This window comes from Melospiza melodia, chromosome 5, assembly GCF_035770615.1.
Source record: "Melospiza melodia melodia isolate bMelMel2 chromosome 5, bMelMel2.pri, whole genome shotgun sequence".
Lineage (NCBI taxonomy): Eukaryota > Metazoa > Chordata > Aves > Passeriformes > Passerellidae > Melospiza > Melospiza melodia.
In genome coordinates this window covers 28,770,354-28,785,194 of record NC_086198.1, presented here as the reverse complement: position 1 = coordinate 28,785,194, position 14,841 = coordinate 28,770,354, and the positions used below count along the sequence as shown (strand labels likewise).

Sequence of the window (14,841 nt, the reverse complement as noted above, 5' to 3'; positions counted from 1 at the left end):
TGATCAGCAAGGTGAAGTGTCCCTATGGGAAGATTTAAAGCTCTTGTGCAGTGAGTGGTATCTGCAATTGGTAAAGACTTAGGAGCCCTTGGTAGGATAGTAGGAGTAGGCAGGAATTGACAAGGATATATTTCCTACCTGAAAGTTCCCTAATTGTTGTGGATGAGTTGGAGACTGAGCACACTGAAGTGATGAAGAGTTCATTCAAAGATGGAGTAAGAACTTCCTGCCTCTGCAGCCCCTTTACAGAACTTCTCAGTGCTAACTTATAACAACTTTGCCCAGACAGAATGGAAAAGCATTTCAGTTGCAAAGAAAAGGTCTCTGAAATACATTGTACTTAAATTTCTAGGCCTATCCAATTCATTCATGGTAGCTGCAATAAATAAGTTGTTTTTAATAAACTGACCAGCTCAGTAAATGTACATTAGGGACTTTTTGATGCTACAAGTTGAAAGATAATTCAATTGAGCTTTTGGCTTCTGGTTACAGTGAATGGTTCCCATATTTGCTAGTGTGGGAATTTGTCAGATATGCAGCCTGCTCAGCCTTTCTGTGCTGCTTGAAAAGCAGAAGCCTGAGACACCAACAGAGAGAAATGCACATATTGTCCAACTACTCATTAACCATCCAGGGTGCGCTGCAGGGACGGGCTGACAAATAGTTGAAAATAGATTTCAGTGTCTCATGATGTTACCAGCAGGACTGGTGTGAGAATCCAGAGCTACTTTTGGATCTATCAAAGATAATCCCAATTGGAAAGGTTGAGGACAGTTCAAAGATAACTTGCCCTTCTTTTGGCTGCCAACTTTTAAGAGGATAGCACAGTTGGCTGTTGTCAAACTTGTATTGAGCTTTACTGAGACGTCCTTACAGTGGCTGCTACCCATCAGGGCATGAAATGCTGAGTGCCTGGTTCAGTTTCTCTGGGTGCTTTTCTTATCTTGCCTATTTATCAGCATGAAGAAGACATGAATGAGGAGATCTTCTTAAAGAGGGGAAGTGAGTCAGTCTACTAAATCCTGTGAGTTCAAACAGATTGACTTGAAAGACCTTGCCAAAAAAAACCAAACCAACCCACCCCAAACCAAATAAACAGCTGCAAGTCTTTACTGGTGAGGGTATGACGCCTTCTCAAAAATAGTATGTGATGGAGCAGCCAGTGGAGGATAGAGGCACTTGGACTGCATTAAGAAAACATGTGGCGTTGCAGTTTGGCTCACCAACCCACATCTGTAGTAACGACAGAAATGCATTTGGATCACAATTGCTGTGTGAAATGTGCTGACAGCTGCAGAGAGCCAAGGTGAGGTCAGTGTTGTCCACCTGTGAGTAGCTGGGAAGCACAAAGATTTAGCTGTGTCACTGCTGAGGCTTAAATCAGCAAACCCCAGCAAGATGGGTACACAAGCACTTCTTGCTGCCTTATTCCTTATTAGCATTTCTAACTGTCCCCTGTCTGTTGCTGTTCCTCCTGTGAGTATTCCTGGACTTTGCCAGCTTATACTTCCATATGACTTTGCTTAAGCAGCTGGAACTGGCAAGGATTCCTCACAGTTCAGTGGCTGAGTGAGATGGTAGAGCCTGCCATCTGTGATGAGAAGACAGAAAGTGGAGAAGCAAGTGATCTGGAAGTGAGTACGCCAGCATAAGATGCCAAGATAAGTTTCTTTCATCTAGAGAACTGTATAACCATGAAACTGGAAAAGTGCAGCCAGAGGAAAAATAAAAAATATCCTAAAGTTTAACCTTCATCAGAAAGGACTTTGCCCAGTGATTGAGGACAATGTATAATTTCTTGCTAAGAAGCAGGAGCTCCTCCCTCCACACTTTGCATTGGGAATTGGAGGACAGATCTGCTGGAATGGAAGTAACAACAGGGCCTCCTCTGAAGAGACTGCTGCCATTCTAGAGGAAGGCAGAAAAGAGGTATCCAAGAATGATTCTGTAATTCACCAGAGGCCAGTGAAGGAGAGGGAAATCCTTGGGATATGACATGATGTGGCCTTCAACAGCACCTGCTCATGATCTATGGCCTAACCTGAAATAGATAAACCCTGCACCATCCGTTTTGCTTGGAACCAGCAGTGAGCAATGTCCCAGTGACTGAATGTAAGACACAAGCAGGAAGGCCAACATGGAAACCCAAGTGGATTACAAGATTTTGAAGAGTTACAATAGTAATAAAACATTTTTTTATTGCTGTTTTTCTTTCAGATCATTATTAAACCAGTGAGAGGAATGTTGTAATAAATCATGGTGTATTTTTATACAGTGTCAGTCTGTTTTGTATTATGTCACTCCTGAGTGGGAGTGTGAGCCTTGGAAGAAGTTAAGTTTTGCACATGTGTGTTGGAGCTGTTTTGGTTTATCCTGGTCACTTGTTTTCTGGAGTATCCTGCGTTGTTCAGATATTGGCATTCACCAAACTCTTTAGGTTTGGGGCAACTTCACTCCTTCCCCTTCAGCACAGCCTAATGCTGACTGCTTATGGATGTGTTCAGACTTTTGTAGAAATACCAAAATAGCCCATTAACTGTCAAATATGGAACAACACAAAATTAATAGTGTCCAAAAAACTTAATAGGAAAGTAAAACAACGTGGTTGCCAACAGTGTTTCACAATCAAGTCAACTAATTACCAACAAGTTTCCCTGAGGCAGAAGAGATCTGACTAAGAATACAAGTGACTTGGTGGAGACACCTTGTTCACTCTCTGCAGAAAAACTGCATGAGAGAAAGCACAGGCAGGTGATGCCTTTTGGATGGAAAACTTTGGGTACCTGGACTGGTGAGGACAGCTTGGTGCTACCTGCTGTGCAGCACCTTGTAAGGCCTCATAGTAGGTCCTTTATCCTGAAAAGATTCTTGGATTTTATTCCTGAGTAAGAAAAGGTTGCAGAAATTATCTGGCCTCCTGTTCTGCACCTTTAAAACACCCACTGTACTCCAGCCTGTTAAGGATTCTCAGTCTGGGAGAGATCAGATTTAAAGTGATTCTCTCTTTGCTTGAAAGAAATTGATAGTTTGCATGCAGGTGGAATACACTCCCTTAGAAAGCATTTTTCCAAGAAAGACTTCAGTTTTCAATTTTGAATGTTTTTATGTACCTCTTGCTGATGTCTATCTGTACTGCAGACAAGGAATTCTTATTTCTGTTATGACCTTTAATTGAGCAGAAATCAAATACTTTGACAGAGATACCATTTCACTGTTGAAATTAACTTTTTAACTTTGCCTGTTAATTAAAACTAAAGCAAAATATTCTTTTTGGAATCATGTAGTTGGTAATTTTTGTGCTTTGTGCTCTTTGGGATACACCTGTTCAATTTATGAATTGTTTCCTGCTTTAAAAATCAAGTTCATGGAGGCAGTTTGATTCATGGAAGGCCATGTCAGAATAGAACTATTCAGCATCTTAACCTAATATTTGAAAAGTTTTGTTTTAAAGATGACTACTTTATGCTTCAGATTATTAAATAATAATATTTTTTACCTTTTCTGATTGCTTTCTCCGGATATGACAATGGAATGCAAATTTTTGAATTGTTAATTTTAATGATCCATGTTGTATTGTGCTATAGCAAATGTGAGATGTTGAAATGTAGCTAAAAGCCTTTTGTGAGGTCTTCACTTTTCACTCTGAAATGCAATTTTACCAAAGCATGTTGCCTCATAGGTCTGCCTATTTTTCAGTGTGAATTCTGTAAGTAAAACTGTTTCTTTAACAAGATGGTATTTCTTAAAATATTAAGATGTTGAGGTTAAAATTCTTATTTACTTCTTCCTCTGTTAACTGCTGTTTTCTTTTAAAAAACGGCATCTTTTTTTTTCCTATAGCCCTTTCTTTTCTGAAGACACATTTAGACAATCACCATTCACTTCCAACTCAAAAGATCTCCTGCCCAACGAGACTGCTCTTCATGGAAGGACATCTGCACCAGGTCAGATGACCTTTTTCTTTCATTGCTTCCAGTTAACAGATATTTTTTACATTTTCTTACTGTAAACTCCACCACCTGACTAATGCTCTTAAAATATGGTTTGCTTTGTCAAAAGGTAGCTATTTCTCCATTATAATAAGTGCTGATTATTTAGAAGAAAAAGAGAAAGGTTAAATATTGCTGGAGCATTTGTGTTAATAGTCTTTAGGCTGCTGTTTCTATGAATCGTGCAATAGTCTATAGCAGATTAAATTTGGCAATATCAAGAGAGTTGAGGGTTTTTTGTGTGTGTCAGCTGCTGTACTGATGCTGAATTACTGTGTGCTATTCTCCTGTTCCTGGCCATTTCCATCTCCATCTCTGGAGTACAGATGAAACATTTGCAGGACATGTACTGGGGTGGCTGAGCTTGGCAATACAATTTTCCTGCCTTTAGCAGTAATTTAGAACCTTTCTGGAAGGATGTGGAGTTCTTCAAATGTACTGAAAGGCCACAGTGTCTGTGGGTGCCTTCCCACTGATTTTCTGAACTGGTTGACAGGCATTTTATGTCCAGATACAGCTTGGGTTATATTCTGCATTAAAATGGAAAATACAGGCATGTAATAATACTATTCAAGGTCGCACTGAACACATGCAAAAACTTGATATGTGCCTTCACTATCCTGCTGCAAAATAACTCGTTTGCTAGTTCACTGCTATCTGTTCTTAAATTAATAGCTCTGGGGTTCTAAAGGTCAGTAATTACACAGTCAGCTGTAGGGGGGGTTATTCACCTTTTCTTAGCAATCAATAAACTTTTGGGCACGTTACTGCTAATTTTCAGCTATAGACTGTCATTTAATTTACAACTTAACAGACCCTTCATTTTTTTTAATGCTTGAATAGTCATTTGACAGCTTGCAAAGTGGCAGATGAGGGTAAGAGCTAGATGCAGTCTAAGGGTAAATATGCATAGCAAGAAGAAAAAAAATTGTAGGATAAGGACAAGGGTCTCCAGGCTGTGCACAGACACGCTTCTGCAAGGAAGCAGTGGATTCTATACCTCCAGATGAGGAGAACCAGATCAGGTGTGGTGCTTTTAAGTATTAAAATGTAAACCAGGTTAGCACTTTCAATCCTGGCTTTTGACCTTGGCATAACATGGAATATTCATATGCCCAGATGAAAGATGAGAATTCACAGACTCCTTAGGCAGGGCTCAATACCTCAGAGGACACAGCCTCTAGCAGCAAGAGCCTGACATCATACCCAGATAAATGCAGAAGAATTTCAATTCTCTCTAAGACTTCACTTTCAGTGAGGCCACAGAAGTATGAGTGGGTTTTGGTGACATGTTTGATCTTCTGCTTAAATGATGTAAAGTATCTTGTTGGTTAGATCATCCTGGAGTGTTAGAAAGGCTTCTGAGGAACTGGGTTTTCATATGTTTGTGCTGCTCCATAATCTGTTTTGTGGAACCTTGATAGGTCTGTGCATTATAATACATTTTGCTCTGTGGTTATAAGAGTGATATATAATAGTAGCAAGTATACTGAAAATTTTTAGATGCCAGTTTCTGCTACGTTTTTTTTTTTAACAACTCTTATAATTCAAATTATGGTTTTTTTTCTCAGCTTCACAACAAATTCTTGGGCCTGAAATGCAACTTCACAGTAGCACCAGGAATGTGATTTAAATTTGTGATCAATTGCAAATATTATATTCATGTAAAAGAGCAGCAGAATACCCACAGGTGAATTTCCTATCTAGTTTCAGCCTTGCAAGAAGAAATAGCCTATGTAGTGCTATGGATAGCTCTGAAAACATTTTAGCCCTTCAAAGAGCAGCATTAGGGAACAGAAACAAACCATTGTGCAAGGCCTACAGAAAGCATTACAGAAAATGCTGTGGAAGTGTGTATGTGGTCTCCCACATAAAAATGCTTTTGCTTGAGATTTGCTTTGTTTTATTCCATCCCTGAAACAGGACAGTAAGAAGTAGAAAAGAGCAGCACAAGAAAGTGATAGGAAATTCCCAGTCCAGTGGGACCCCACGTGCGCAGTTGCTGCTGCTCAAGTGAGCACCAAAATGGTCCCTGTGTCCCCAGACTCCTGCCAACTTTCTGTCTGCAGAGTTTTTGGCACCCTAGCTGCAGAGGAATTGGGAAAAGTGACAGGAACATAGGACAGTAAGATATTTCATGTGTCAAATTCAATTCTTTTCTGTACTAGGTAACATTATGCAGTCTTATTCATTACCAAGCTCCATCTTAAACCCCATCATCCTTATTATTTTTATGAGGATGCTGTTTCAGAAGCTCACCCCTTTGAAGAACTGGGACCACTCTCTTTCCAGCCTGAATTTATTCACAGCAAGTGCTACCTTTGTTATCTCACCAGTGCTATCCTTCAGCTTTGATAATTCTTCTTCCTTGAGATGTTCACCATCTGATGTGCCATTCCTTACATTCCTCTATTCCTGCCTTCATTTTGGGAAAGTGAGCCAGCCAGTCTTTTGGGTTTTAGAAACGACAGGGTTTCCATTTCCTAGCCTTTTTCTGCCTCTGTTTAGGGGCATTAATTTCTGCAAATATGAGTAGTCAGAGCTATATGTGCTCTTTCATAGGAGGTTTTATCCCTGACTTTTTCAGCAGCCTGCAATCTTCTGAATGCATATTGGAAATGCCTCTCCTGATTAATCACAGCTTTGTAACTAGAACATGCTGGTGTCTCTCTTGCTGGTCAAATAGTAACATGTTTTTCTTTTCCTTTTTAATTTCAGCTGATGATTTCAGCATGCAACAGAAATTCTTGTTCCTACACTCTTAGGCATATGACCTTGTAATTTGAATTGTTTCACTTGTTATTCTAGCTCTCGAGATGATTTCTTTAGTACTCTGAAATTTCTGCATATTGATATTGCTTCCATTAATGCAGTTCTGGTTTGTTTGGGGGTTTTGTGTAAGTGTGTGTGTTGAAGCTATTAAAGAGGATTTTTAAGTACAATGGGTCCAAAGTTCAGTCCTTGAGACTTAAGCTTAGTGGCCCCCTCAGCACAAACCACTTCACTTTATTGCCAGTTTATAAGAAAATTGCAAATTCGGGTCTTTAAGTGGCAGAGCACTCTTTGTAGGGCATTGAGTAGCTAAGATCCCCCAAGGAGTAGGAAATAATTAGGAAAGAATATTAAAAGATGTGTGAATGCAATGCACTGATCAGGGCATTTAGTGGAGGGGGGAAAATCCTAAATAAATAATGATATCGTGGTGGATTTGGCCTGAAAAGGGGTGGAGGATTCCTAGTCTGCAGCAGTATCACAGGCAGGAGAGTTGATTTTAATTCAGATATCCAAGGAACCAACAATGAAATCTCCACCAGCTGTCAGAAGGGGACTCATCGGACCCACAGAAGTCATGGTATCTCCCTGATAATCTGTGGTGAATTCCTAATACTCTGAGAAGGGAAGACAGAGTTTTCTAGGGTATATAGTTCACATTTACTGGTTAGATTTGGGGAATTGATTCTCTCACTTTTTAAGGTATTTTCTATGTTAATAACCATATTATTACATTGCACTTTTCTGTACTAGTTTTACTGTCCAAATAACTTCATTGTTACTCAAAAATGGAAATAAAATAGTTTTGATATCTACGTCAACCAAACACACTTTGCTCAAAAGTTACCATATATCAAAGTAATATCTATTACAAAGTCATATCCAGACCAGTTCAATAATTTCAGCTGCTCCCTAGAAGAATGTGACCTCTTTTAATCTAGCAAAAGGTAGGGATGAGAAATTAAAATTTTTATGTCAAACAGTCACTTTAAAAAAGGACATTTTCATCTTCTGTTTTATAAGATTCTTCTTTTGACAGAATAGCTTTATGTCAGACTATAGAGTTCAGTTCAGATCACTGGATAAATTAAAAACTTGATCTTATGCTGCTTTTCCTGACCCTTAGTCAGTCTTTAATGTACTTTAATAGTTTTCCACCATCTCATTGACTCATTCTGTAAATCAAACCTGCCTTCATGGAAGCCAGATGAGTGATATTCATTATTCCTTTTCTGGATGGTTCATTAATATTGGTGAAAACCTCAACCATGGCTTTTTGGGATTTTTTTCTCCATGCATATATATATATCTGTGTGTAGTATAATAATATTTCATTATTTTCTCTCCTGTTTATCAAGGACCTGGTATTCTTCTTCATTTCCATTAACAGTGCCAAATATTGAAATAATCCCATCTGTAGTGGATTAATTTTTTTTAAATCCATTTTTTGTGAGAATTTAGTGCCACTTGCAACATTGGAATTTCGATGGTGGTAAATTAATTTCACATGGCTAAAATAAACTTTTGGCACTGAAGGATGTAGGTCTTAGGGAGTTGTAGACCAGGAATAGTTCTCTCTTTTTAAATTTTGCCACAGCTTAATTTACTGGGTGTTGGTTTGTTTCAGTGAGATAAAGCCAGTAAAGCTCCAGTCCCCTTTTGAAATGCATCAGAGCCTCCTCTGCCACGTGTGTCCACACTCTGCACTGACCTGTAGGATGACAGACAGGATGTGCTTCCTCTTCAGGATTGTCCAGAATCAGTAGCATGGTGCTTAGTTCAGTGGAAATTTGGAATCATAGTGCAAAAATTTTGCAATCTGGCAGTGTCAGTTTTTCTTTTATTGGTAATGTAATTAGTGGGATCAGCCCATTTTTATGTTTATGGATGTAAGGAAGTATGTGGAACAAAGACTCCAGTACGTTTGGAACTGCAGGGCTATTCTGCAAATGTGCAGGTTTCTCCTGTTCCTGTTCCTACTCACTCTGGCCTGTTCTCTAGAGCAGTAATTCCACTGTAACTTCAGCAACACTGCAAGGTGAAAACCTGCCTGCTCCCACACCTGAGTGTGCCTCACCTCTGCACACTCTGCTCGCAGCAGCACTAACCAACCCCTGTGTGGCCACAGCAGGGCAAGTAGTGAGCTAATCTCCTTTTCTCACTGGTAGTTTGTGGGAATGGTGGGATGTGATCAGGGTGAAGGGAACTGTATCCTTCAACCATGTGAAATTTCAGCTTTTGACTGAGACTGGCACGCCCATGAGCACACTTCGTCCTATTTTCTTCTGTTACTGTAGCTGGAAAATACCTCCTAAGGGTTTAGAATTTTAGCTTGAATATGAGAAATAATCATGGTGGTGATGTTGTGCAGATACCACATTCTTTAGTATGAGTTTGCATGTATCTTCCTGCCTAATTCCTTTTTAAAGATGCTTTAAGGCCAATATAGCTCTTGATGTTGTAATTTTCTGACTCCAAGCATCTAGAAAGTAGACAGCAAGAGCTCTTTTGGTTCAACCAGCAGAGGTGCTCATATCCACTATTTTCTGGCAGTATTTGTGCTCTGCAGGAAACGAAACTTGTGCAACTTTCTACAGCAACCAGCTCTGAATTTTGGGTCATCACCATGAAACCATTGTGAGCACACTGAGAAATGAAAGGACACTTTGAGGCTTTGATTTCTGTGTGCGGGATCACTGCTGCTTCTGTCACCCTGGAAAATGGCCTTAGGGGACTATGAAACACACAAACCCTGTGAATTTCCACTGAAGTGACCAGCAGTGAAATGTTGGCATTTAAATTGCCCCTGTGTAGCTTCCCTGCTATGTACCCATGGAGTTAATTAGAATGATTCACACCTTCTTACTGTTGTTTGCTTACATCTGCCAAAAAGCTTCTAACTCCACATTGTGGGTAATCCTATTTACTGAAGGAAGGCTTTCTCGAAATGTTCAAATGTTAGAATTTGTAAATGAAAGCCAGGGCTTAAGAGCATGATTACAAGCAATTGATTTGAATTTATTCAGGACAGCAGAACCCACGGATTATTATTTTTGAGAGAATCACAGAATGACTGATGTATGAAGTCTAGTTGCAGTCCCTTTCTCAGAGCAGAGTCATCTTGCTCTCAAGGCTATGTGCAATCAGGTTCTGAATATCTCCAGGAATGGAGACTAGGGACAATCTCTGAGAAACAATAAGAAAAACTGTTTTCTTATTTTTAAATGAATTTTCCTGTGTTTCAATTTGTGCCTTTGCCTCCTCTCCACTGGCATCACTAAGAAGAGCCTGACTTCCTCTTATTTCACCCCATCAGGTATTTATCCAGGTTGGAAAGATCCTACCAAGTCACCTTTTTTCCACACTGAGCAGTCCTGATTCTCTCAGGCTCTCCTTGTATGACAGCTGCCCCATTCCCTTAATCATGTTTGCTGGACTTCAGACTCTTTTGAAAGCCTAAAGGAATATTTCAAGCCCCTGGCAGCTGTGTCTGTCCCCGTGACGGAACAGCAATTTTTATGGCCAGTGTAATTGCAGGGGGGGAGTGCACGTGCATGTGAATTAACTTCCACAGTGCCTTTTCCCCACCTTGCTTTATCCCATTATCAGTGCTTATCATCATTTTATCTGCTTTCAGTTTTGGTCTGAGTTATGAGCTCTGCCCATCCAAGACATTGGATACCTCCTTCAGTTTCCTGATGATGGGAGTCCCTGACCCCTGTTGGCTTCCTGTCAGGGTAGAAAAGTGAGAGTGGCACTTAATTCACTACCAAGGCATGTTCCATCAGGCACTTGGTCCTGCTGTTCATTTCTGTCTTAGAATTTCTATGGAATGTGCTTGGGGAAAGTGGTGCTGGAAGCAGATGCCACACAGTCATTGCTGCCTGCAGGGCACAATTGTAGGTACTCCCTAAGCCGTGCAAAGTCTGCCTCTCTCAGTCCTCAAAAGCACCCTTTTAATTTTATTTTTCTTCTGGTACTTGTCTGGGAGTAAGATTCAACCAAATACTCTTCTTTGTGTGTGTGTGTGTGTGTACACATGGCTGTGCATGTGTATGGCTGTGTAAAATCCATGCAGGTGCATGAAAAAAGATCCAGGAGAAATGTCCCTCTGACAAATTCAACCTGTGTGACAGCTTCATAGATGGTAGAAAAGTTTTTTTTAGGGACAGAGTGACAGATTGATTTTGGTAACTGATTTGAGTTCCTTTTCACCAACATGCTAATTCTTCCCACAAAAAGAGTGTCTTGTGGGTATAATGCCTGGTGTGAGCTCTCTGGAAGGCCAGGGACTGTCAGCCACTGGGGTGGCTCCCTGCACTCTGATAGCAGGAGACAGATAGCTGGCAACTTGTGGAAGTTGTTCTAGGAAGGTGAGGTAGCTGGACTGCTATAGCAGTGGGCTGTACTTGGCATAGTTCTCCAAAGCAAAACAGATTTTGCAGAATTTGTTCTCCATCATTCAGTGCTAAAGTGCCTGATAGCGGCTCTGGCACGTTTTCCATCCATCACATCCTGCCTTAGATCCCCCTGCCTGCCTGCAGCCTTCTCCCTGTGCTCTCAGCTGCCTTGACAACCACTTTGCACCCAGCCATTGAGCAGAGCCTTCCACATTTCTGGTTCCTTCCATGGGATTGTAGCCAGGGTGGCTTCAACTGATTGCAGTTTTCTGGATCTGCTCCCAGGCAGGTTTGCATCTCCTGCACGTGTGGTGCAGATCTGTGGTGCAGCAGTAGAAGCTGTCTCCAGAGCAGCCACATGGTTTTCATTAGTAGCAGAGTCCCTTTCAGAGCTGAAAATATCATTTATTATGCAGAACAAACAAGTTCAAATCAGCAAATTTGAAAAAAAACATGCTCAAGCATGTGTATGGTGTGTTTTCTTGCTAAAGCAGGACAAGTGAAATGTGCAGCACATGCATTGTTGTACATGTCTTAGTTTTCCTTAACCACCAGTTTTCACTGGGCAGGGAATATGATCATATCCTTCTGAGCATCCCATGAAACTCCTGGTGGATTGGCTAGCCTCTCAGGCTAAACAGCAGGGCTTTGCACAAATTGATGTGGCCACATAGATTCTACTTCTTTTCACTGTGAAGTCACTGCGCTGATTATTTTGCCAGTTGTTTACAGGACCTTCAAGATGAAAGGTGTAAATTAAAACAAGCAGAAGAGTTCATGTCTAATGGCTGTCTTGAAAGGCACTTGACATCTATCTGAAAACTTGTGTTTCTTGTTTCACTCTGGGCTGCCTTTATACAGGGTACATGTTATTTTCCAACACCAGGCAGTGTTCTCATACAGGCAAAAATACTCATTGACATCTCTTATTATTTTGGCAACTCCTGTTATTTAACTTGCCACAATAAGTTTGCTGAGTAATAGTTATTCAATAGCAAGTGATTTTTGAAAAAGTAAAACCATTGTTGCCATAAATATTCTTAACCAGGTAACGCAAGTGGAGAAACACAAATCTGAGAAGAGTTTTTTGAGCAGCTACAATCATTGGAAGTATTTAGTGAAAAATGTGGGACTTTGTCTACTATGTATTATTCTGGGAAGTGAATTTGGAACAGCACAGGGCTGCCCAGCAAGTTCTTGGGAGCTTTCTGATGCAGGTGATAGAAGACAGCCTGGGAGAGAATGACACAAAGTTGTAGAATTGGTTTTGGGAAAGGAAGAAGGGAAAACAGCACAATTAAGCCTGTTGGCTTCAGGAAGGGCAACTGGAACCAACTTGGAGATGCATATGGAAAAAACCTAACAATAGTTAATGACCTCTGGGCTTGAGTGAAGCTTCTGCTGTGCCCTCCCACAACATGCCCATGGTGAGCAGGGAAACCAGGGTAGGTGCAGCTCTGATTAAGGCTGAGGTGTGGCTGTCACAGCCCACATGGGGAACACATGGGGTCTGCAGGAGGCTCTGCTTGCTCTGGCATTCATTCATTTCATTAATGCTGTGGATGATGGAGGAGAAAGGATGTTTATTGAATGTCTGCTGCACACCTTGCAAGGAGATGTTATAGGCACTTCAGAGGACAGATCTAGAGTTCAGACTTACCTTGAGGAACTGAAGAAACCATGGAAAATAGCAGGCAGTGCAGTGAGATCAGAGTTCTGTGCCTGGGGCAATGGTGAGTGCCATGAAAGAAGGGGTGGATGAATGCCGGGCAGTGCAGCTCAAGGCAGGGATGAGTGTTGGTCAGACACTGTGTTTAGAGGTGGCATTGCAGAAAGGACAAACATCTGGCTGAGATGTTGGGAATGTTGTCTGTAAGGCACGTGGTAATTCTGGATTGCAGCTGGAGCCCAGAGTTCAATTTTGGGCTCTAATCCAAGAACAATGTGGAGGAGACAGCAGTGGTCAGAGGTTTAGAACACATGAGCTGCGCATGAAGGTTGAAGAATTTTACCAATTTATTTAGTCTGGAGAAGAAAGAGGGGAGATATGATAATGGCATTCAGATATGTAAAATGACAGCTTTGAGAGGAAAATAATAAACCTTGCCTGTGTTCATGTGAGGAAAATAAGGAATAACCAGCTTAAATGACAGCAGAGGAGATTGCAACTAAACACCAAGCAAAACTTTCTAGCAGCAGGGTGTTTTTGCACTGGCACAACTGTCAGAGGAGCCTCTGGAGCCCCTGTCACAGGAGGGTTTTTTTAAAAATTAGTAAGAAAAGCATCTGTTGGAACTGATAGGTAAGTTTGGTGAGTGACTGATGTGCCTCTGGGTGTGGGAGAGACAAGCTGGGAGTCCCTTCCTGCTCTAATTCTGGGATATAAATTCAGTAACAAAGCTGCAGTGGTGATTGAACAACAGCCTGAAAAAGATTTGATAGATGAGGCATTTGCCTTACTGATACTCAGCATGCTGTGGTTTAGAATTTGCATCTCATTCAAACCTATCTCTGGTTTCATATCCTCTTTTGTCTTTCCTAATATCAGAATCTTTTGTAAATGTGAGCATCAGCACTGAGTCAAATTGTTTCCCAAAGATGAAACTTTTCCAAATACGAGCTCAACTTGAAATAGAAAGACAGATTTTAAAATTACTTTTTAGCTCTGCAAAAGGAATTGCAACACATCTTTCCTGACATTTCTTTTTAGAGTTACCTTGAGACTCTTCAGTCCTCACCTATCTTACCTTGTACAAGTTTGTCTTCTACAATATTTGTCTGCTAAGAGTAAATTAAATGCAAAATTCATCAGCTGTTTGGACAGATGGGTAGATAGACATTAAGAGTATTGTTTAAAAGTAATCTAAGCAAAGCTGAAGACAGGTTTGGAGTTTTTTTCTTCTACAACATGATTTCCATCTGAGTACAAATTTACTCTAATTTTTTACTGTGTGTTTAATTGAGTTTGGGGCAGTTGTGGTGTTCACTGGTGCCCTGCAAAAGCAGAGGGCAGATGGGAGAATTATGCAGAAGGAGGAGATGGTTTACAGGTATGAGCTGGTGATAGGAGAGAGAGCAAGGAGAGATGTTAGTATCTTAAAAAGAGTGACTTAAAGGCCTCAAGGAAATGGCAGTGTGATGGCAAAATGATTCAGTGTTTATCACTTGGGAAATCTGCAATAAAAGCAGCAGAAACGTTTTCTTTCACAGCGGCAATCACAAGCACCTTGGGAAAGGTGGCTCTGGCCAAATGTTTGTAGTTACTTGTTCATCCAGTGTTGATTATTTTGGGTTAATTCACTCAGCTCAGGAACTCAACCTGCATTCGGCACTTTATTTTATTTTTATCCCCCACTGAGGTTTCTGCTTATCAGCTCCTTCCAAGTACAGAATATTCTGCTTCACCCCAAAAGAGGCAGAAAGCTGAAAAGAAAAATACAATCTAAAGACCAATTTGTCTTTATTTGTATCTGAATGCTGGATGGGGAACTACTAGTGTTAGGCTCTGCAAAGTGCCCTAGGTGTGTCCATTATCTTCTCTATAGAAAAGAAACACCCATATTTCCTGTGGGCTTGCAAGCAGAAATTGTCACATTGACAAAAACAAAAGCAAAAAAAGAAAATTTGTATGCCCTGAAATGGTGCTAATGTGCACAAATGTTTGAGTGAATTTTAAAAGT

General features: G+C 40.6%; 1 protein-coding gene across 6 annotated transcripts in view; it reads left to right on the top strand.

Annotated features, from left to right (window-relative positions):
• Positions 1-14,841, top strand: part of ZNF827 (zinc finger protein 827) — a 100,208-nt gene that overhangs the window by 64,129 nt on the left and 21,238 nt on the right. For all 6 annotated transcript variants that reach the window (XR_010027775.1, XR_010027774.1, XM_063156736.1 and 3 more), the window contains one exon: positions 3,841-3,944. Coding sequence is in view for 4 of the 6 variants with exons in the window: in XM_063156736.1 (XP_063012806.1) it covers positions 3,841-3,944 (104 nt within the window). In the remaining 2 variants the exon portion in view is untranslated. The remainder of the gene's footprint in view (positions 1-3,840; positions 3,945-14,841) is intronic.